Source organism: Moschus berezovskii, chromosome 12 (assembly GCF_049115385.1).
Source record: "Moschus berezovskii isolate FMDL1 chromosome 12, NW_MosBer_1.0, whole genome shotgun sequence".
In the NCBI taxonomy this organism is placed as follows: Eukaryota; Metazoa; Chordata; class Mammalia; order Artiodactyla; family Moschidae; genus Moschus; species Moschus berezovskii.
The window spans coordinates 27,270,906-27,294,963 of NC_142471.1; the positions used below are offsets into that span (position 1 = coordinate 27,270,906).

The window sequence follows — 24,058 nt, forward strand, 5'->3', positions numbered from 1 at the left end:
TCTGTACCAGTTAGACTTGACAGGAGGGTGTGTGTGTGTGGAGGGGGGGACTAGGTCCTCCTCTCAGCTCAAGCCGGACCAGCATGTGATCTTGGCCACGCCGCGTGTCCAGGTGGCCTCACAGAGTCTCAGTTTCTACATCTGGGATGGCCCCTGGCTCTGTCCCCAACTTGGCCATCCTGGACTTGGTGGAACTCTGAGCCCAGTGGGTGAAAGTGTTTCCAGCCCAGGTGGGCTTTGCAGCTTCTTCCTCCTGTCTTCATCCTAACCAGTTGATGAAATGTTAACAAAAATTTCCCCCTTAGTTCTTATATATTGTGCTTGTAATATACATTAATTAATGTATATTCACTGAAGAAAATTTACTACATAACAGGACATAGAGAAAAAGAAAAATCCTTTCTTATCCTGCAATCCACATGTAACTCTGGTTAGTATTCTGGGTTTGTCCTTCTGGTCCTGCTCCACCCCACCCCCACCTCAGGCATTTATATACACATATATCTTTAATTAGAACAATCCACTGTGTGAACTGTTCTGTAAACAGCTTCTTTCATGTAACCTAAACATCTTTTCAGGCCAATAGGCACCCTTCACCACTATCTAGAAATAAACATTGTTTATTTTAAAAGACTGCCTCCGCCAGGAAGCCAGCTGAGATTTCTCCAGTCCGATCAGCCCTCGGTCAGGACCCTCATATCATGCCCCCATTACCCACCTCCTCTTAGATTATGAGCTTCTAGGGGACAGAAGTATCCTCTGGACCCCTGCGTTCAGTGCCCAGTGTACAACAGGCGCTAATAGATGGGACTGAAAAAGAGTACTTTTCTTAACAGAGCTTGCTTTCCCAGACAGGTTGCTTGCTGTCACTGGGAGATGGCTGAGGCAAAGGAAAGGAGCACTGGACTGGGGTTCGAAGCCGTGCCCTTTACCGTGGGTGCCTGCCTCTGGTTTTGCTCTCTTCGTGGAGGACAGTCCTACAGGGACGTGTGCGGGGCGGTGCCCAGTCTTGCCGGCGAGTCTGGCCGCTGCGCCCGCGCTCGCGGGAGAGCCGGCGGAGGCGAGCGGGAGGAGGGCTCGGCAGCCGGTGAGCAGGGCGGCAGAGCCGGCTGTGGCCTGAGGGAAGAGAAAGGCGGCGGTGAGGGAGCGGAGGGGAGCCGAGCCGCGGGGCGCCCCTCCCTGGGCCCGGCTCTGAGCGCCTCGGGTCCTCCACTTGGCGCCGCTTCTCGGGCAGCTCCCCGGCTCTGTGCATCCTGGGGTCCCGGACAGGAGCCCCGCGAAAGAGGGACCCTCCGGAGTGAGCCCCGACCTGGACCGAGTGGTCGAGGCTCTGGTTAGCGGGATGTGCCCTCTTCCCATCTATCCCGTCCCCTCTCTGGGCCTAATTCTCCTGCTTTGGGGGTGAGGGTTGGGGGTGGGGGGCGGCATATGCCCACGCTCTAAGCTGGGGGCCCTGGAAGGAAGTTATGGCTCAGGGCCGTCTGCACACCCCCTACTTGGTGCCAGGCTGGCTCTGGGGTGGGGGCGAGACCAGTGGGGTGGGTCGCCACCACCTTCTTGTCCTCCACAGTGCATCTGAGACTCCAGACCCCAGGGGAGCCCAGTTGACAATAGCTACCGCCACAGTTTGTCACCTGGAGACCCACTAACAGAGCACTTTGCACAGTTATCTCAGTTATCTCACTTTGCAGGGCAGGTAGGAGTGCTGAGAGGTGGAGGCAGCTGGAGTCAAGTTACCTCGAAGCTAAGGAAGAGTGAGGTTCACATCCTTCCAAGGTCCCCAGCCCTCAGTTGTATTTGCATTTTTGTGTTCTTTACTTCAAAACCCCCTCCCCTGACCGTTTAAGATTCAGGCCCTATAACAAGTGATCTTTTCTGGGTACCTGGTCTGTCTGCTTCTTCTGCCACACTGCCCAGGGCAGTGGGGGTGGAGGATTGCTGCATCTGGGCTCATCTCTGGCCTGGGCCTCCTGGCTGGTTCCCACAGTCCATGCCTCCAGGAGCAGCAGCGGTGTGCACAGGACTGCAGCACTTTCCTCAATAAAATCCCTCAGAGCTCCTGCTGCCTTGGGATCAGATACAAGCTCCCGAAGCCTGGGTCTCAGGCCCCCTTGCCCTCAACTTGAGTTCCTAGAATCTGATGAGCCTTTGCCCTCACCATCCCCTTTGCCCTAATGCCCTTTCTCCCACTCTGCCTGGCAAACACCGAATAGCGTTCAAGTCTTTGCTTAAATATAACCTCCTTGGAGAAACCTTCCCCTGCCACCCTATCTAAAGGTGACCTCCTCACACTCCTTCAGAGCGCCCTGTATTTTTCCTTCAGGGCACTTATTGTCAGCTAAAGTTACACCTTTACTTGGGGGCCTGTTGGTTCATGTCTGCCTCTCTCAGAAGACTGAAAGCATCACCACGGGCGTTGGGTTTAACATCTGAGTTATTCTGCATCCCTGCACTTAGCATCGGAGAAGGCAATGGCAAGCCACTCCAGTACTCTTGCCTAGAAAATCCCATGGATGGAGAAGCCTGGTAGGCTGCAGTCCGTGGGGTTGCTAAGGGTCGGACACGACTGAGCGACTTCACTTTCACTTTCACACATTGGAGAAGGAAATGGCAACCCACTCCAGTGTTCTTGCCTGGAGAATCCCAGGAACAGGGGAGCCTTGTGGGCTTCCATCTATGGGGTCACACAGAGTCAGACACGACTGAAGTGACTTAGCAGCAGCAGCAGCAGCACTTAGCATAGTGCTAGAGAAATAACTTGTGAAGAGGCCAGCTGCCGAGGCTGTCCTGCTGCCATTTTTCCAGCAGGTGGCGTGCGAGGGCCAAACTTCATCAGACCCCTGACTCCAGGGGGACTCCCCCACTTCCATTCTCCAACCTCCCCCCACCCCCTGCCCCAGAGCCCTCTGCACTCTGCTCACTTCTTTGAGTCTTGGGGTTGCGCATCATGGTTATGTTTACCCTCATCTCCTCCAGGGGGCTGTTGGCAACTCTCCTGCTAGAGGCCTCTCCTGCAGAGGCCAGATCAAACCCCTTTCTTTTCCCGTGATGCCTGTGCAGAACTCAGAAAACAGAATGACCAGCGGGAAAAGCAAACGCCTCAACCCCACGGAGAGAGGGTGCCCCTGGAGGTGAACATTGAGGCTTGGAGCCTGTTTGCGTGCCATTCCAAGTTGCTCAATCGACCCCGTGGGCTGTAGCCTGCCAGGCTCCTCTGTCCATGGGATTCTCCAGGCAAGAATAACGGGGTGGGTTGCCATGCCTTTCTCCAGGGGATCTTCCCCACTTAGGAAACAAACCCATGTCTCTTATGCCTCCTGCATTGGCAGGCTGGTTCTTTACCACCAGTGCCACTTGGAAAGTTAAGGTTTTGGAGCCTGATTTCTGGGTTCCAGTGCTTGCTCTACTGCTTACTAGTGTGAGACTTTGGGTGGATTACTTAACCACTTTGTGCCTTATTTTCTTCCTCTGTAAAAATAGGAATAATTCCTGCCTCATAGGGTGTTTTGAGACTGGAATGAGGAACTACATGGCAAGTATTTAAGATGGTACCTGTGTATAGTAAATGCTCAGTGAATGACAGTTTTTACTATTGAACAATTCTTTACCCATTATGGAACCCCCATTCCAGATGTGGGAGAGACTGCCTGTGCTTGTGCATAGCGCGCGCACACACACACACACACACATGCACGGAGAAACACAACAACACACACCTCTTCCAGTTGTGGCTCAGGCAGGCCACGGGGCCTCCTTTGCCAGGACGGGGAGCCCAGCAGATGCCCTGCTGCCTTCCTGGCTCTCTGCCTCCTGCATTCAGTGCCAGCGGCTTGGCAGGACTGTTGCCATGGCAGCAGGTGACCAGGCCTGCAGGCAGGGACAGTGGCTGGGCTTTGGTTGAGCTCTCTGGCTCTTTAAAGGGGGTGGCTTCCTGCCAAAGCACAGGCTCTCCTGCTGCTCAGATGCTCAGCTGGCATGAGCAGCCATGGCCACACCCAGAGCCCACCAGTCTCCTTGCCCTGGGAACTGGGAGGCTGAGCCAGCTGCTCACTCTGGGTCTTCCCTCAGAATCCCTGGAGGGTCATGCCGGCACCTTGTTGGGTTCTCTCTAACTGTGGGGTGAATGAAAACACAAAAATGAATTCCCTCTCACCACCTTGAAGGGTAAATTTTTGATCCATAATCTGACCTTCCTAAAAATGGCCTGTTCATCCCACAAATTTTAATATCTACTGTGTGCCAGCCATTGCTCTGGATGGAACCAAGATTTGAACCTAGACAGACACAGCAATCAATGTGAAGAAATAGAGGAAAACAACAGAATAGGGAAGAATCTCTTCAAGAAAATTAGAGATACCAAGGGAACATTTCATGCAAAGATGGGCTCAATAAAGGACAGAAATGGTATGGACCTAACAGAAGCAGAGATATTAAGAAGAGGTGGCAAGAATACACAGAACTGTACAAAAAAGCTTCATGACCAAGATAATCACAATGGTGTGATCACTCACCTAGAGCCAGACATCTTGGAATGTGAAGTCAAGTGGGCCTTAGAAAGCATCACTATGAACAAAGCTAGTGGAAGTGATGGAATTCCAGTTGAGCTATTTCAAATCCTGAAAGATGATGCTGTGAAAGTGCTGCACTCAATATGCCAGCAAATTTGGAAAACTCAGCAGTGGCCACAGGACTGGAAAACGTCAGTGTTCATTCCAATCCCAAAGAAAGGCAATGCCAAAGAATACTCAAACTACCACACAACTGCACTCATCTCAAAGCTAGTAAAGTCATGATCAAAATTCTCCATGCCAGGCTTCAGCAATACGTGAACTGTGAATTTCCAGATGTTCAAGCTGGTTTTAGAAAAGGCAGAGGAACCAGAGATCAAATTGCCAACATCTGCTGGATCATGGAAAAAGCAAGAGTTCCAGAAAAACATCTATTTCTGCTTTATTGACTATGCCAAAGCCTTTGACTGTGTGGATCACAATAAACTGTGGAAAATTCTGAAAGAGATGGGAATACCAGACCACCTGACCTGCCTCTTGAGAAACCTATATGCAGGTCAGGAAGCAGCAGTTAGAACTGGATATGGAACAACAGACTGCTTCCAAATAGGAAAAGGAGTACATCAAGGCTGTATATTGTCACCCTGCTTATTTAACTTATATGCAGAGTACATCATGAGGAATGCTGGGCTGGAAGAAGCACAAGCTGGAATCAAGATTGCCGGGAGAAATATCAATAACCTCAGATATGCACATGACACCACCTTTATGGCAGAAAGTGAAGAGGAACTAAAAAGCCTCTTGAGGAAAGTGAAAGAGGAGAGTGAAAAGGTTGGCTTGAAGCTCAACATTCAGAAAACAAAGATCATGGCATCTGGTCCCATCACTTCATGGGAAATAAATGGAGAAACAGTGGAAACAGTGTCAGAGTTTATTTTTTGGGGCTCCAAAATCACTGCAGATGCTGATTGCAGCCATGAAATTAAAAGACGCTTACCCCTTGGAAGGAAAGTTATGACCAACCTAGATAGCATATTAAAAAGCAGAGACATTACTTTGCCAACCAAGGTCTGTCTAATCAAGGCTATGGTTTTTCCCGTGGTCATGTATGGATGTGAGAGTTGGACTGTGAAGAAAGCTGATCGCCGAAGAATTGATGCTTTTCATTCAGCTGTGGTGTTGAATTCAATTGATTCAACTGTGGTGTTGAAGAAGACTCTTGAGAGTCCCTTGGACTGCAAGGAGATCCAACCAGTCCATCCTAAAGGAGATCAATCCTGGGTGTTCATTGGAAGGACTGATGCTGAAGCTGAAACTCCAATACTTTGACCACCTCATGCGAAGAGTTGACTCATTTGAAAAGATCTTGATGCTGGGAGGGATTAGGGGCAGGAGAAGAAGGGGACGACAGAGGATGAGATGGCTCAATGGCATCACGGACTCGATGGACATGAGTTTGAGTGAACTCCAAGATTTGGTGATGGACAGGGAGGCCTTGCGTGCTGTGATTCATGGGGTCGCAGAGTCGGACACAACTGAGCGACTGAACTGAATTGAGACACATTCTTGCTGTCAGGTGCTGACATCTTAGTAGGGAGAGAAAGCCAATAAACAAACAAACAGCCAGAACTAGGAAAGTATCAGTGATGGGTGCTGTGCTGAGAATTTTAACAGGAGGATGAAATAGCAAGATAATGAGAGGTTGCTCTAGGTGCAGGCAACAGGGGCGGCCTTTCCAAAGAGATGACAGGTGAGAAAAGACCTAAGTGGAAGGAAGGAAGATTGGGAGGAAGAACACCCTAGAAGAGGGATCAGTGAATGCAAAGACCCGGAGGAGGGACCACAGCTGGCTAGTCTGAGGAACTGAAAGAGTTAGGCTGGCACTTCGTGGGTGAAGGGGATGATGAAGCATAATCCAGAAAGTGCACTGATATGAAGTCATAACTGGATGCGTCCTCACAGATGTATACATCTGTGCAACCCCTATCCAGATCAAGACATAGAACATCCCCAGCGCCCCAGAAGGTTCCCGCAGGCCCCCACCCAGGCACTGTTGACCTTTACACAGAGGTGGCCACCCCTCTGCCCTTGATCACCATAGGCTAGTTTTGCCTGTCCTAGGAGTTTGTCCAAACAATGGAATCTTATGCTACGTTTTTCATTTGATCTAGCTCTTTTCACTCTCAAGTCTGATGTTCGTCCATGATGCTGCTGTATCAGTAGGTCATTCGTTTTGTTAGGCAGTCTTTATTATGCCATCACACCACAATTCATCCGCTCTTCTCTTGATGGACACTGGAGTTGTTTACGTAGGAATATTTTGGGCTATCCTGAATAACGCTGCTAAGAACATTCTTGTAAATGGCATGCCCAACTGTGTATTATATACATCCTTTCAGGATGTTATATACGCTGGTGAAGGGTCAGCGAGCCCTTTCATTTTGCAGGTGGAGAGACAGGCCCAGAGAAGGGAATGGACTTGCCAGGTTACCCAGGCAATCAGTGGGAGGGTGGGTGGGTGGAGAATGCTGCTGACCATTTTTTTAAAGGGTAGCTTTATTTATTTTTTAAATATTTGTTTGGCTGCACTGGATCTTAGTTGCAGCATGTGGAATCTAGTTCTCTAACCAGGGATTGAACCCAGGCTCCCTGCACTGACAGCACAGAGTCTTAGCCACTGGGCCACCAGGGAAGTCCTCCTGCTGACCGTTTTTGCACCACTTGTTCTAGGCAGAAGGTTCTGGGCCCCTCGTGGGGAAAGGGAGAGAAAAAATATTTTTTAAGCACCTACTTTGTTTCAGGCCCTTCAAATGTATTATATCATCTATTCTAATCCTCAAAAGAACCTTACGAATTAAACATTACTGTGCCCATTTTACAGATGAAGGGCCTAGTCTAGGAGCATATATAGAGAGGCAGAATCGGGACTCAGGCAGGCTTGTCTGGTGCTGAAGCCCTAATCCTCCGTGGCATGCCACCACCCAGGGTGGTGAAAGCTCTATGTGCCAGGCAGGGCTGCAAGGGCCAAGTGCAGAGCCTACAGAAATGAGAAACTTGGGGAGCTCCTCGCATCAGCAGGATGTGCCAGGAAGGATGCGGAGCAGTGGGGAGAAATAGCCTAGGGCCTTCTGTTTTAAACCCCCTGGGGACCCCAGCTGGCCTGCATTTCCCTGCTGAGGACAGCTCAGGGTCAGGTCAGATCACTGGACCTCACGCCCCAACTTCATGGTTATCTTGCCGTGTGACCTTGGGCCAGGCACTGCCTTGGTGCCTCTGGTAACTTCCAACCCTGCCGGGGGGTTGGGACTCAGGGTTTCCAGGCTTTCACTGGCCTGACAGGTGCCCTTTTTTCCCGGGGGTCTCTGTCTCCCACACAGTGGTCTTCCTACTCAGATCATGACCTCGAGCTTCTTGGGGAGCCCTTTCGTGTGTGGGGAGGAAGGGGTGGGATGGGGCAATTATTTTCCCCATTCTGTGTTTATTATTATTGTGGTAAAGTATACATAACATAAAATTAACCGTTTTAACTACTGTTTTTTGGCCACGCTGCATGTGGGATCTTAGTTCCCTGACCAGGGATGGAACACAACATTTCTTGTATATTGATATGGCAGGAGAAATTTTCATTTCACAGAAGCATGGAGTCTGAAGGGCTATGGTTCATGGAGTCGCAAAGAATCGGACACAACAGATGGACTAATACCTCACTTTCAAGTGAAATTCCATACTCATTAAACACTAACATTTTGAACAGTGGTTTTTGGAGGGGAGTTGGGAGAGCGGCGTCTCTGAGTGACCAGGGAGAAGCTGTGAGAGGAAGAGAGAGAACGTGGAACAAAGGAGTGAGACAGGCAGGGATGTGGCGGAAACGGGGGCGCCTGGGCAGACCCTGCCCTGTCCTGATCCTGCGGTCCTGTTCCCACCAGCCTCTAGCTGCCTGCACCACCCCCATCCTAGCCTTTCCCTCTCTCTCTGCAGATAGTGGGCCTTTTTAACTGCTTCACTGCCTCCTGCCAGCAGCAGCTCAGGCTGCACCCCCTTCAGAGATTTTAAGGAGGAGGCGGTCACAGGCTGGGAGGTGTGGGGAAGGGGAGGCTCCAGAAGGAGACTTGTCCGCAGGTTTCTGACCGCAGATGTCAGCTAGGTGTGAAGTCAGAGCTGGGAGACCAGCTTGGGGGTTGGGGGGTGGGAGGTGCTGAGTGATGAGAGAGAGAGAAGGGTTTCATTCTCTTTGGACTCCCTTGGGAAAAAGCCCTGGGGTGGGGGTTGGAGGTAGAATAATAGTCAAGGCCTTTTTGGGTCTTGGAAGTTCCCACGGACCTCTGGAAGCCCTGGGGTTGTTTAGCTGAAGTCTGTGATCAGGGTCTGAGATGGTGTTTCTCAAATATTTGAAAGGAAGAGCTGTGTTCCTGTGTACTGGTGTCCTGGGGTTGGGGAGACAGGACCAGGTGGGGACTGGCTGAGAGGTGGAGGCCAGATTCATGTAAAGAGGAGGAGGAGGAATGCTCTAAGGCCAGCATAACTCTGCAGAGGAGTCTGCCTAGAGAATGAGCTCCCGTCCCTGGGACAATTAAAGTCAGGCAGTACTCGGGGGGCTGAACTCAAGGGCTCTGGAGTCAGAGATGGCTGGGGGACACTGGGCAAGTTCCTCAGCCTCTGTGCCTCAGTTGCTACAGTCAAAAAATGAGGATGGTAGTGGAATATGCTTTTCCAAAGTGAGGCATGGGATTGTGGATCTGAAGTCCAATGCAGTACCTAGCACCTATCACCCAGTGAAGGGCTGGAGCATTGTGGGGAGCACTTGTGGGTGAGGTGGGGAGTTGGGTTAACCCCTACCAAGATCTCACTAGTCCTGCTCTTCTGTGGAAGGAGAGCCATGGGGTTCATGCTGTCAGTGCCCGAGAGCTGTCTGAAGTTTGTCACTGGCCACTAAATGGGCAATTTGTCCCACCGCAGATGGGGTCTGAGAAGAGTACCTGTGTTTATGTGCAAGGAAGAATTATTTATCTCATTTCACAGATGAGGAGATGAGGCCCAGAGTGGCTCCTTGACTTGCCCAGTAGACATGGTAAGGCAGTATCTCGATTGGGGCTTGAATCTCCAGAAGCCTGGTCAGGGGCCCTGCCCACCCCACCTGCCCAGTCATGGCCCTTACCAAGCCTGGCCTCTAGGTGTTCTGCTCAGCTGGAGGGGTTGCCTGCCTGTCTTGCTGGAAAGAAGGTGGGGTGAAGGGTACCAGGCAAGGTTAAGGAACTTCTTTTCCCCAAGACCCAAGTGTGGATGCCCCTTTCCCTGCTCTTGCCCCCAGAGGGGTCCCTGCCCAGGGCTTCTTGTGGACTTGTTATAGGGGACGGGGCACAGCAGCCTTTGGGGTCAGGAGAGCCACCCTGGGAGGGAGTGACATCACCACTCTGAGCTTCAGTTCCTGGGGAGATGGGAGGGATACCTACCTCTCTGGTTGGCTGAAAATAGCCGGCACCATGATTCTGAGCATGCCATTTGTAACCCAGAGTAGACTTGAGTCCAAGCATGGTGTGGTACAGAGGACTGGACTTTCTTGCTTCCTCTGCCCAAGACCACCTCTCACAGTGGAAGCAGCTGTCCTAAAGTGTTTGGAGGGTTGGCCTGGCCAATTATACAAGCACTTATTAAGCTCCCAGCACATGCTGTGCCCTGGGCTGGAACGCAGTGATGAACAGTAGGTGTGCCTCTGCCCTCTGGAAGCTCACTGCCTAGTGGCGGAGGGGACAGGCAAACCGATGGGCCGTGCAACCGTGGCAGCCTCGAAGTGCATTGTGCTGAGCTCCTTGCGGAGAACTTGCTGCAGGATTCAGTTAGCTGTCTGCCCTCAGCTCACCCCCCACCCGCCGCCTTTGGGATCCACTGCTGCGCTCACATGGAGGCCACCACCTCCCTGGGCTCCTGGTCAGTGGCTGAGCCCAGTGGGGTCCCGGAGCTTTTGTTGTGGATAGGAAAGGGGAGCTTCATTTTTTAAAATTTTTATTGGGGTGTATGTGTGTGTGTTAGTCACTCAGTCATGTCCAACTCTTTGCAACCCCATGGACTGTGTGATGCTGGTGGTAAAGAACTTGCCTGCCAATGCAGGAGATACAGGAGATGTGGGTTCAGTCCCTGGGTCAGGAAGATCTCCTGGAGGAGGAAATGACAACCCACCCCAGTATTCTTGATTGGAGAAGTCCATGGACAGAGGAGCCTAGTGGGCTACAGTCCATTGGATCGCAAGGAGTCGGACACGACTGAAGTGACTTAGCACATAGTTGATGTACAATGTTGTGTTAATTTCTGCTGTACACAAAGTAGATCAGTTAGTCATATACACATCTCCACATGGAAAGGGGAGCTTTGAAGTCAGGTTGCCTGTTGTGAATCCCAGCTCAGTCCCTTACCAGCCATGTGCCCTGGGGCAGATCATTGCCTCTCCCGGAGCCTCCATTTCCTTACCTGCTAAGGAGGAGGTAAGGAAGGAGGAGGAGAAGATGCCTCCTGCCTCAGGGGGCGGAGTGAGGCTGCAGTGGGTTCCTGCACGTGAACTATGGCACAAAGTAAACACTCAGTGTCTCCCTTCCCCTGTAGGGGAAAGACCATGCAGGGACGGTGGTGAACTCCCATGTCTGAATCTGTGCTTCCGGCTTCAGAAAACACCCTGGATTTGGGGGATTGTCTATGCCCCTCTGAGCCTTGGTCAGCACACTCTTGAGAGTGGATGGCATCCCCTAGTCCCCTGCCATATGCAGGTGGGAACTCTACATGCTGGCTTGGTCAGGGGGCAGGCCAGAATCTCAGTACAAAGGCAGGCTGCTAAGAGTTGGATGGGCCATGGAAGTGGAAGAAGGCCTAGGAGTCATTTGCCCCAATGGTTCCCAAACACCAGACAGTTGACTGTTGCCTTAGAACCACCCAGGGGGCTTTCCCAGGCCCCAGCCCTGGACACCCTGGCTTAGGAGGGCGGGAATGATGCCTGGGAATCTGTGGTCAAGCCCCTCCCACAGGTGATTCAAGCGCACATGTAGGCTGGCTGGGAACAACTGCCTACGTCTGGTCCCAGCTTTACCCCTGACTGCCTGGACAGTGAATGTCTGTCTCAGATGGCCTGGTGGGGGCTGTTGTGGGGGGTGGTATCTGGAGAGGCATTCTAAACCAGCAGGTCTTCAGTGGCCTTCAGTTAACGGGACTGTGCGTAGCATGCCATTATGCTCCTGAGTTTGTTTTGGAAAGGAAGGGACTCTAATGAGCTGGGCTATTACTCTGTGGCTTTGAGTTGCTCCTGCTCATGGCTGGGTGCCTCCAAGACAACAAAGGGAGTATGGAGGGGGGATGTGTCTGCCAATTCTGAGAAGCCTAACTCTGGGCCATTAGGACAAAGAAGGAAACTGGGTCAGGAGTGAGCTTCTCGTCTCCAGGGACAGTCAAGAAGAGACAGGGACCACTAGCCCTCAGAGGTCTTGTACGGAAGCTCCCTCTAGGTCTGGCCTCTGAGACTTCATGTCTTTAAGATGTGTTTATTACATCCATCATATTCTGATGGAGATTGGAATGAAATTGTGTGGTATCTGGGGGTTGCTTTAAAATACTCCAGAAGGAAAACCAAAAGAGAGAGAAAAAAAGCTAATGGTAAATGAAGCAAGTGTGGCAAAATCTTGATAACTGTCATATGTGATAGTGGGTATATAGAGTCGATTATGCTGTTTTCTACTTTTGTGCATATATAAAGTGCTCACAATGAAAATTTAAAATGACAAGTATGAGGAAATTCCCTGGTGATCTAGTGGTTAGAACTCTGCACTCTCACTGTCAAGGTATCAGGTTTGATCCCTGGTCTTGGAACTAAGATCCCACTAGCTGCATCAGTTCAGTTCAGTTCAGTTCAGTCGCTCAGTCCTGTCCGACTCTTTGCGGCCCCATGAATCACAGCACGCCAGGCCCCTCTGTCCATCACCAACTCCCGGAGTTCACTCAAACTCATGTTCGTCGAGTTGGTGATGCCATCCAGCCATCTCATTCTCTGTCATCCCCTTCTCCTCCTGCCCTCAATCCTTCCCAGAATCAGAGTCTTTTCCAGTGAGTCAGCTCATCGCATGAGGTGGCCTAAGTATTGGAGTTTCAGCTTTAGTATCAGTCCTTCCAATGAACAACTAGGACTGATCTCCTATAGGATGGACTGGTTGTATCTTCTTGCAGTCCAAGGGACTCTCAAGAGTCTTCTCCAACACCACAGTTCAAAAGCATCAATTCTTTGGCGCTCAGCTTTCTTCAGAGTCCAACTCTCACATCCATACATGACCACTGGAAAAACCATGGCCTTGACTAGACAGACCTTGGTTGGCAAAGTAATGTCTCTGCTTTTTAATGTGCTATCTATGTTGGTAATGACTTTCCTTTCAAAGAGTAAGCTTCTTTTAATTTCCTTGCTGCAATCAGCATCTGCAGTGATTTTGGAGCCCAAAAAAACAAAGTCTGACACTGTTTCCACTGTTTCCCCATCTATTTCCCATGAAGTGATGGGACCAGATGCCGCAATCTTAGTTTTCTGAATGTTGAGCTTTAAGCCAACTTTTTCACTCTCTTCTTTCATTTTGATCAAGAGGCTCTTTAGTTCCTCTTCACTTTCTGCCATAAGGGTGGTGTCACCTGCATATCTGAGGTTATTGATATTTCTCCCAGCAATCTTGATTCCAGCCTATGCTTCTTCCCGCCCAGCGTTCCTCATGATGTACTCTGCATATAAGTTAAATAAGCAGGGTGACAATATACAGCCTTGACGTACTGCTTTTCCTATTTGGAACCAGTCTGTTGTTCCATATCCAATTCTCACTGTTGCTTCCTGACCTGCATATAGGTTTCTCAAGAGGCAGGTCAGGTGGTCTGGTATTCCCCTCTCTTTCAGAATTTTCCACAGTTTATTGTGATCCACACAGTCCAAGTCTTTGGCATAGTCAATGAAGCAGAAATAGATGTTTTTCTGGAACTCTCTTGCTTTCTCCATGATCCAGCGGATGTTGGCAATTTGATCTCTGGTTCCTCTGCCTTTTCTAAAACCAGCTTGAACATCTGGAATTTCACGGTTCACATACTACTGAAGCCTAGCTTGGAGAATTTTGAGCATGACTTTACTAGTGTGTGAGATGCGTGCAATTGTGTGGTAGTTTGAGCATTCTTTGGCATTGCCTTTCTTTGGGATTGGAATGAATCCTGACCGTTTCCAGTCCTGTGGCCACTGCTGAGTTTTCCAAATTTGCTGGCATATTGAGTGCAGCACTTTCACAGCATCATCTTTCAGGGTTTGAAATAGCTCAACTGGAATTCCATCACCTCCACTAGCTTTGTTCGTAGTGATGCTCTCTAAGGCCCACTTGATTTCACATTCCAAGATGTCTGGCTCTAGGTCAGTGATCACACCATTGTGATTATCTTGGTCATGAAGCTTTTTTGTACAGTTCTTCTGTGTATTCTTGCCACCTCTTCTTAATATCTCTGCTTCTGTTAGGTCCATACCATTTCTGTCCTTTATCGAGCCCATCTTTGCATGAAATGTTCCCTTGGTATCTCTAATTTTCGTGAAGAGATCTCTAGTCTTTCCCATTCTGTTGTTTTCCTCTATTTCTTTTCATTGATCACTGAGGAAGGCTTTCTTATCTCTCCTTGCTATTCTTTGAAACTGTGCATTCAGATGCATCTATCTTTCCTTTTCTCCTTTTCTTTTTTTTTTTCTCTCCTTTGCTTTTCGCTTCTCTTCTTTTCACAGCTATTTGTAAGGCTTCCTCAGGCAGCCATTTTGCTTTTTTGCATTTCTTTTCCATGGGGATGGTCTTGGTCCCTGTCTCCTGTACAATGTCACAAACCTCCATCCATAGTTCATTGCACTCTATCAGATCTAGTCCCTTAAATCTATTTCTTACTTCCACTGTATAATCATAAGGGATTTGATTTAGGTCATATCTGAATGGTCTAGTGGTTTTCCCTACTTTCTTCAATTTAAGTCTGAATTTGGCAATAAGGAGTTCATGATCTGAGCCACAGTCAGCTCCTGGTCTTGTTTTTGCTAACTGTATAGAGCTTCTCCATCTTTGTCTGCAAAGAATATAATCAATCTGATTTTGGTGTTGACCATCTGGTGATGTCCATGTGTAGAGTCTTCTCTTGTGTTGTTGGAAGAGGGTGTTTGCTGTGACCAGTGTGTTCTCTTGGCAAAACTCTATTAGCCTTTGCCCTGCTTCATTCCGTGCTCCAAGGCCAAATTTGCCTGTTACTCCAGGTGTTTCTTGACTTCCTACTTTTGCATTCCAATCCCCTATAATGAAAAGGACATCTTTTTTGGATATTAGTTCTAAAAGGTCTTGTAGGTTTTCATAGAACCATTCAACTTCAGCTTCTTCAGCGTTACTGGTTAGGGCATAGGCTTGAATTACTGTAATATTGAATGGTTTGCCTTGGAAATGAACAGAGATCATTCTGTCATTTTTGTGATTGCATCCAAGTACTGCATTTTGGACTCTTTTGTTGACCATGATGGCTACTCCATTTCTTCTAAGGGATTCCTGCCCACAATAGTAGCTATAATGGTCATCTGAGTTAAATTCACCCATTCCAGTCTATTTTAGTTCACTGATTCCCACTAGCTGCATGGCACATACAAAAAAAATTTATGAAAATGACAATTATTAGACTTTATCATAGATGCCCAGGGTTAAAAAACAAAACAAAACAACTGTACAAAAGGATAGTGAATGGAGGGCAGGTCTGCTTCTCCTCCCCAAGCCTCCTGCTTCCCTTCCCCAGGCCTCAACTATCCTATGAGGGCTGAGCTCTCTCCCCAGCATCTTTGGTAGCCTTCCAGAGATTAACCCCATGTATACAAGCCTATCAGCTGAGAATTGTTGTCATTATTTAAAAGTAGGATAACACATCCATGTGGAACAAAATTCAAATGCACAAGAAGGTATGCAGTAAAAAGTTTCCCTCCAGCCACCCAGTTCCCTGGAAAGAAAGTGAAAGTCGCTCAGTAGTATCCGATTCTTTGCAACCCATGGACTACACAATCCATGAAATTCTTCAGGCCAAAATGCAGGAGTGGGTAGCCTTTCCCTTCTTTAGGCGATCTTCCCAACCCAGGGATTGAACCCAGGTCTCCTGCATTACAGGCAGATTCTTTACCAGTTGAGCCACAAGGGAAGCCCTGTAATACTGGAGCGGGTAACCTATCCCTTCTCCAGCGGATCTTCCCAACCCAGGAATTGAACTGGGGTCTCCTGCATTGCGGGCTGATTCTTTACCAACTGAGCTATCTGGGAAGCCCCAGATCCCTGGAGGTGACTAAAATCACCAATTTCTTATCTGTCCTTCAGAGACATTTAATGTACAGTTGACTTGAACATTGCAGAGGTGAGTGCCCACCTCCATGCAGTCAAAAATCGTAGTGTCATTTGATTTATAGCCGGCCCCTAGTGGTATCCCCTGTTCTCCATCTGCAGATTCAACCTACCATGAATCTTGTAGTATGTATTCATGGAAAAAAAATCTGCATATAAGTGGTACCCTGCAGTTCAGACCCCTGTTTCAATGGTCAACTGTAGTTTTTGTGTGTATGTATATATAGGCAATCCTCCGTATCCACATGAGCTGATTCTACTGTACGTACAGCTGATATGACTGTTACTATATAAGGGACTTGAGCATCTGCAGATTTTTATACCCAGTGGGTCCCAGAACCAATCCCAGTGGACCTTGAGGGACAAATCAATGCAGCTCTTTAAGTGCTAGAATATGAGAGACTCTGTCCTTCAATTTTCTCTCCTCCCTCCCCCGTCTCTCCTTCCTTCTCACCTCAGCTGCAGAGTTGAGTACGTAAGTTTCCTTAAAATACCATCATCAGTACATGCAAGGCCTTTCTCTTACACTGTCCTCTGTTTTATTTCCCCTTCACTGCTTTCCTTTTTCTCATAGACACCCATGGTAGCGTGTCTGATAAACGTTTTTGCATAATGCACACATTCTCATGAAAAAAACAAAAACTATGGTGATTTTTCTGTGTATGACTGTGGTTACTTTCCATCAATGGGTATTGTATGGCTAATCCAGCTCTGTTGTTTTATCACAGGATACTGTGTTTTCAAGCTGGTTCCACATTTGTGTGTGCACCTGGACTGTTGGGTGTTTTTGTTGAATGGGATTCTGTGGTTGGAATCCGTGTGACTTATCTATTCCCTTAGAGATGGAGGCCAGGGCTGGCTCCAGCACCGCTGTCCAGAAGACAGCACCCCCACTGTCTGTCAGTGTCCACTCCTGAGCTTCGCTCCCAGCTCTAGAGATCATTTTCTGTCAGCCCACATACATCTGCCTCGCATCTCAGTTTCCTGGATGTTCTAGAGCTTATCTAGCCTGTCATCTCTCTGTCCATAGACGTTTCGCTTGTTTCCAATCTTGCAGCATCTTAAATGAGGAATAACCCCATGTGATTGTTAATCTGTCAGTTGTGTGGGCACATCTCTAGGCTAAATTCCTAGAAATGGAATTGCTAAGGCGAAGAGCCTGCGTGTGTCATGTGGACAGATGCTATCAAAAAGTGTGAGCACATCCCTTTCCTATCCTCTTTCGGCATGAAGATTTCTTTGAGGCTAAGAGAGGGTGGGTGACCTGGTTGGAAAAACCAAATTCACATAGCCTGTGAATTTTGGCACCAAGACCAGATCTCAGAAGGCTGGGCCTGGGCCAACTATCTTGCCAAGGCACTTCACTGGTTCCCGTGTGTCCCATGCTCTGGGGAGTCTGGGATCTTCCCTGTAAGTCTGGGAGGTCTTGGCCTCTTCTGGAATGTTTCTGGTAAGCAGGATACCTCCCTACCCACCGATCTGGTGAGGGATCAGCCCAGGAGCTCTGTTCCTGGGGACCAGGGTCTCGTCGCTATATGAAGGCCTTGGGAAGATGCTGTCGGGCCGCTGTGGCTCCCTTGACCCCTGCCCCACCCCCCCTTCCCCTGCAGCATCTTCATAAATGGCTCTGTCAGAGTGAGACATCCTTGGAAGCCTGAGTGGTGTTGCTTGGATACAACTGGGCAACAGATCTGGGTTATTTAAGGGAGAGGGAGAGTGGGAGGGAAGGGGTGACAGCCTGTTTATTCAGGGATGGATGGTCTTCCTGCTGCAAGGTTTGGCAGACCCCCTCGCGCCCCCCTCCGACCCCCCGCATCCCACCCCGCCTCATTAGTTTCAGTGTCCAGGGTCTGGGATTCTGCAGTGAGACCCAGCAGAAGGCCACTGGGCACTTCTTACAGACAGCAGTGGGGGAGGGGATTCTCTGCATTTGGGAGGCACGAAAAAGTTGGCTTGAAGCTCAACATTCAGAAAACTAAGATCACGGCATCTGGTCCCATCACTTCATGGAAAATAGATGGGGAAACAGTGGAAACAGTGTCAGACTTTATTTTTTTGGGCTCCAAAATCACTGCGGATGCTGATTGCAGCCATGAAATTAAAAGACACTTACTCCTTGGAAGGAAAGTTATGACCAACCTAGATAGCATATTAAAAAGCAGAGACATTACTTTGCCAACCAAGGTCCGTCTAGTCAAGGCTATGGTTTTTCCCGTGGTCATGTATGGATGTAAGAGTTGGACTCTGAAGAAAGCTGATTGCCGAAGAATTGATGCTTTTGAACTGTGGTGCTGGAGAAGACTCTTGAGAGTCCCTTGGACTGCAAGGAGATACAACCAGTCCATCCTATAGGAGATCAGTCCTAGGTGTTCATTGGAAGGACTGATGCTAAAGCTGAAACTCCAATACTTTGGCCACCTCATGTGAAGAGTTGACTCACTGGAAAAGACTCTGACGCTGGGAGGGATTGGGGGCAGGAGGAGAAGGGGGCGACAGAGAATGAGATGGCTGGATGGCATCACCGACTCGATGGACATGAGTTTGAGTGAACTCCGGGAGTTGGTGATGGACGGGGAGGCCTTGCGTGCTGTGATTCATGTGGTCACAAAGAGTCGGACACGACTGAGCGACTGAACTGAACTAAACTGATGCAAGTAGGGGAGGGGGAGAAGGAAGGAGGTGAAGGCAGAGGGAGACACCTTGGAGGGGATCTTCTTTTCTCCCTCTCTTTTTTAATATTTACTTTTTATTTACGTGGCTACGCTAGGTTTTAGTTGCGGCATATGAGATCTAGTTCCCTGACCAGGGATCAAACCTGGGCCCCCTGCCTTGGGAGCTCGGAGTCTTAACCACTGGACCATCAGAGAAGTCCTTGGAGGGGATCTTATGATGACTAGCAGTCATAACTACTGTTATGTTACTGAGCTTCTTCTTGGACAGCTAGTAAGGGCTTTAAATTTTGTTAGTTCACCTAATCTTAAGTGAAGTTGCTTAGTCGTGTCTGACTCTTTGCGACCTCAATGGACTGTAATCTCCCAGAGGAACCTGGTGTGGGATTTTCCAGGCAAGAGTACTGGAGTGGGTTGCCATTTCCTTCTCCAATCTAATCTCAAAATCTTATCAAAATGTGTGTGACTTTCCCCATTTTATAAGATTTTTTTTTTTGGCCTCACCACGCAACATGCAGCATCTTAGTTCCCTGTTGTTTAGTCGCTAAGTCATGGCTGACCATTTGTGACCCCATGGACTGTAGTCCATCAGGCACCTCTGTCCATGCACTTTCCCAGGCTAGAATACTGGAGTGGGTTGCCATTTCCTTCTCTAGGGGATCTTCCTAACTGAGGGATCTAACTGGAGTCTCCTGCGGTGGATGTGCGGAGTCTCAACCATTGGACTGCTAGGGAAGTCCCAATCCTCATTTTCTAGATATGAAAACAGAGGCTCAGAAAAGCTCAGAAACTTGCCTGAGTTCATATAACTCAGAAGTGGCAGAACTGGAATTCAAATTCAAGTCTGTCTGATGCCAAAGTCAAAACAGATCTCTTTACATCACTGAGCTGGTAGGACATCCACTTCCACTCTGAACTAACCTGACCCCCCAGTACCAGTACCCCAGTTCCCACTCCACCCTGCAGGAAACACATCATTTTGAAATATCAGTTTACTGGTCTGCCTGCCCTATAGACCTCTGAGCACCTCTGGCAAAGTGGGGTCTTTTCCCTGAGCCCAGGTTCAGGCACATAGTAGGTACTCAGCATTGCTGCTTGGAGCTAAGATGCTTGAGCAGCTCACCTGAGGCAAATCCTCACTCTCTCCCTGATAGCCCTGCGGGGACCAGAAGACAGTGTCCTGCCACTGAGACTTCTCTGCTCCCACTGAACAGACCCAGAGCCTTCAGCATTTCCTGGGGCTGGACTCCAGATCTCTACTCCTGTGCTGTCTTGCTGGGAGTCAGCACCCATGTTCCCCGGCCAGGTGTGACCTGATCAGCAGGAGTCTACAGAGGTGTAAGGTAGTGTGGTGAAGGCTGATCGGTATCTGTCCCTGTGTGGCTTTGGAAGGAAAGAAGTGAACTCTTTCAGTGCCCCAACTTTTAGAGATCACAGCTCCAACTGGGCTGGGCTGAACTGTGCAGGGAGGTGGAAGTAGGGAGCTGTGGCTTGGGAAACGGGGAGAGACAAGCCAGCTGAGCTGTGCAGAGGGACAGGTCAACACATGCATGGGTCCTGGACTTGGGCTGTCGTCAGCATTGTCCCCTCATCCTCCTCTGAACCCCAGTGCAGCCTTACACTTTGCAGAACATTATCACAGCCTGCCTTCAACCACGGTTATCCATCTAATAACGATGAACATAAAAGCCACTCTGTGCCAGGACAGTGCCAAGTACTTTGAAGTCATCGTCCCATTTAGGCCCCTCAACCAACCACCAGCTCAGGTGAGTGAGGTATGCATCGTGGGTTACCTGAACATTAGAGACTCCCATCCTTTCCTGAGTGGCCCCACCAGTACACTATTCTATTGTATTATTTTCTTCCTAGTTAAGTCACTTAGGAATGATTGTGCTTCTGTTGCTATTAATATTTGCTTCTTTATTGTGTCCCCTGCCCCCACTCTACTAAAATGTCAGCTTCACGAAGGCAGGACCTTGTCTGCCTCATTCACTGCTCAAGGCCAAGGTTTTGGAATATAGAAGGGGCTCTGTAAATGATCATTGATTGACAGTGAATGAATGGGATATCTGTTGAATGGATGAACCAGGATTCCATCTCCCTTTTCTCTCTTTTTCTTCTGATGGAGCACTCTCCTTGTAGTACTTGAGAGATGTTCTGGAGATAGAATCACCCTCCTTCCACTTGTCCTGGGCACTCTTTAGTCAGGCTCTGAGTGGTGATGGGGTAGGCGTCCAGGTTCTCTTGCCCTCGCAACCTAACTGTTCTTTGAAGCATTTTCGAACTGCAGGTCACAGATAAAATCAGCTTTGTGCCCTGTAATCAGTAAAAACAAAAAGAAATAGGATAGGATACATTAGAAAGTGTCAGCGCGCATCACATGTAGTAAAGCTAAGCATTTTTCGTATATTTATGTCTCTGTGTAGCTGGTGGTCCCAAAGTAAAAAAATATATATATATATAGTATATAGATATGTGTATATATATTTGTATGTGTATATATATGTATAATTGATTTACAGTGTTGTGTTGGCTATAGGCCATGATAATCTTGTGTTAATACAGCAAAGTGATTCAGCTATATATATGTATTTTCAGATTCTATTCCACTACAGGTTATAAGATGTTGAATATAGTAGATCCTTGTTGCTCATCTATTTTATGTTTAGTAGTTTGAATTTGTTAAGCCCATATTCTTATTTGTCCCTCTCTCCTTCCCACTTTGGTCACCATAAGTTTGTTTTCAATGTCGGTGAGTCTGTTTCTGTTTTGTATATAGGTTCATTTGTATCATATTTCAGATTCCATGTTTGTCTTTTTCTGACTTCACTAAGTATAACATTCCATCCACATTGCTGCAAGAGGCAATTGTTCATTCTGTTTTGTGGCTGAGTAAAGGGCCGGCGGCGGAGAGGAGCTACCCTACGTCCAACAGGCAGTGGCTGCGCGGGCGCAGGAGGGCCGAGAGGAGCTACTCCGCGTTCAAGGTCAGGAGGGGCGGCCTTGAGGAGATACCCCTCACCCAAGGTAAGGTACAGCGGCTGTGAAGAGATTTTCCACGACCAAGGTAAGAGAAACCCAAATAAGATGGTAGGTATTGCTAGGGGGCACCAGAGGGCAGACAAACTGAAATCATAATCACAGGAAACTAGCCGATCTGATCACATGGACCACAGCCGAATGTGGTCCACTGGAGAAGGGAATGGCAAACCACTTCAGTATACTTGCCTTGAGAACCCCATGAACAGTAACAAAAGGCAAAATGATAGGATACTGAATGAGGAATTCCCCAGGTCGGTAGATGCCCAGTATGCTACTGGAGCTCAGTGGAGAAATAACTATAGAAGGAATAAAGGGATGGAGCAAAAGCAAAACCAATACCCAGTTGTGGATGTGACCAGTGATAGAAGCAAGGTCCGGTGCTGTAAAGAGCAATATTGCATAGGAACCTGGAATGTTAGGTCCATGAATCAAGGCAAATTGGAAGTGGTCAAACAGGAGATGGCAAGAGTGAACGTTGACATTCTAGGAATCAGTGAATTAAAATGGACTGGAATGGGTGAATTTAACTCAGATGACCATTATATCTACTACTGTGGGCAGGAATCCCTTAGAAGAAATGGAGTAGCCATCATGGTCAACAAAAGAGTCCGAAATGCAGTACTTGGATGCAATCTTAAAAATGACAGGATGATTTCTGTTCGTTTCCAAGGCAAACCATTCAATATTACAGTAATCCAGGCCTATGCCCCAACCAGTAATGCTGAAGAAGCCGGAGTTAATCGGTTCTATGAAGACCTACAAGACCTTTTAGAACTAACACCCAAAAAAGATGTCCTTTTCATTATAGGGGACTGGAATGCAAAAGTAGGAAGTCAAGAAACACCTGGAATAACTGGCAAATTTGGCCTTGGAGCACGGAATGAAGCAGGGCAAAGGCTAATAGAGTTTTGTCAAGAGAATGCACTGGTCATAGCAAACACCCTCTTCCAACAACACAAGAGAAGACTCTACACATGGACATCACCAGATGGTCAACACCGAAATCAGATTGATTATATTCTTTGCAGCCAAAGATGGAGAAGCTCTATACAGTTAGCAAAAACAAGACCAGGAGCTGACTGTGGCTCAGATCATGAACTCCTTATTGTGAAGTTCAGACTTAAATTGAAGAAAGTAGGGAAAACCACTAGACCATTCAGATATGACCTCAATCAAATCCCTTATGATTATACAGTGGAAGTGAGAAATAGATTTAAGGGACTAGATCTGATTGATAGAGTGCCTGATGAACTCTGGACGGAGGTTCGTGACATTGTACAGGAGACAGGGACCAAGACCATCCCCATGGAAAAGAAATGCAAAAGAGCGAAATGGCTGTCTGAGGAGGCCTTACAAATAGCTGTGAAAAGAAGAGAGGCGAAAAGCAAAGGAGAAAAGGAAAGATATAAGCATCTGAATGCAGAGTTCCAAAGAATAGCAAGGAGAGATAAGAAAGCCTTCCTCAGTGATCAATGCAAAGAAATAGAGGAAAACAACAGAATAGGAAAAGCAAGAGACCTCTTCAAGAAAATTAGAGATTCCAAGGGAACATTTCATGCAAAGATGGGCTCGATAAAGGACAGAAATGGTATGGACCTAACAGAAGCAGAAGATATTAAGAAGAGGTGGCAGGAATACACAGAAGAACTGTACAAAAAAGATCTTCACGACCAAGATAGTCACGATAATGTGATCACTGACCTAGAGCCAGACATCTTGGAATGTGAAGTCAAGTGGGCCTTAGAAAGCATCACTACTAACAAAGCTAGTGGAGGTGATGGAATTCCAGTTGAGCTATTTCAAGTCTTGAAAGATGATGCTGTGAAAGTGCTGCACTCAATATGCCAGCAGATTTGGAAAACTCAGCAGTGGCCACAGGACTGGAAGAGGTCAGTCTTCATTCCAATCCCAAAGAAAGGCAATGCCAAAGAATGCTCAAACTACCGCACAATTGCACTCATCTCACACGCTAGTAAAGTCATGCTCAAAATTCTTCAAGCCAGGCTTCAGCAGTATGTAAACCGTGAACTCCCAGATGTTCAAGCAGGTTTTAGAAAAGGCAGAGGCACCAGAGATCAAATTGCCAACATCCGCTGGATCATGGAGAAAGCAAGAGAGTTCCAGAAAAACATCTATTTCTGCTTCATTGACTATGCCAAAGCCTTTGACTGTGTGGATCACAAGAAACTGTGGAAAATTCTGAAAGAGATGGGAATCCCAGACCACCTGACATGCCTCTTGAGAAACCTGTATGCAGGTCAGGAAGCAACTGTTAGAACTGGACATGGAACAACAGACTGGTTCCAAATAGGAAAAGGTGTACGTCAAGGTTGTATATTGTCACCGTGCTTATTTAACTTATATGCAGAGTACATCATGAGGAACGCTGGGCTGGAAGAAGCACAAGCTGGAATCAAGATTGCCGGGAGAAATATCAATAACCTCAGATATG

General features: G+C 48.1%; 1 protein-coding gene across 1 annotated transcript in view; it reads right to left on the minus strand.

Moving 5' to 3' along the window:
- NODAL (nodal growth differentiation factor) overlaps positions 1-24,058 on the minus strand; it is a 44,286-nt gene that overhangs the window by 17,442 nt on the left and 2,786 nt on the right. The window contains exons 2-3 of the mRNA XM_088841963.1: positions 1,214-1,309; positions 933-1,116 (exon numbers count right to left, since the gene is read on the minus strand). Of these exons, the coding sequence (XP_088698089.1) occupies positions 933-1,116; positions 1,214-1,309 (280 nt within the window). The remainder of the gene's footprint in view (positions 1-932; positions 1,117-1,213; positions 1,310-24,058) is intronic.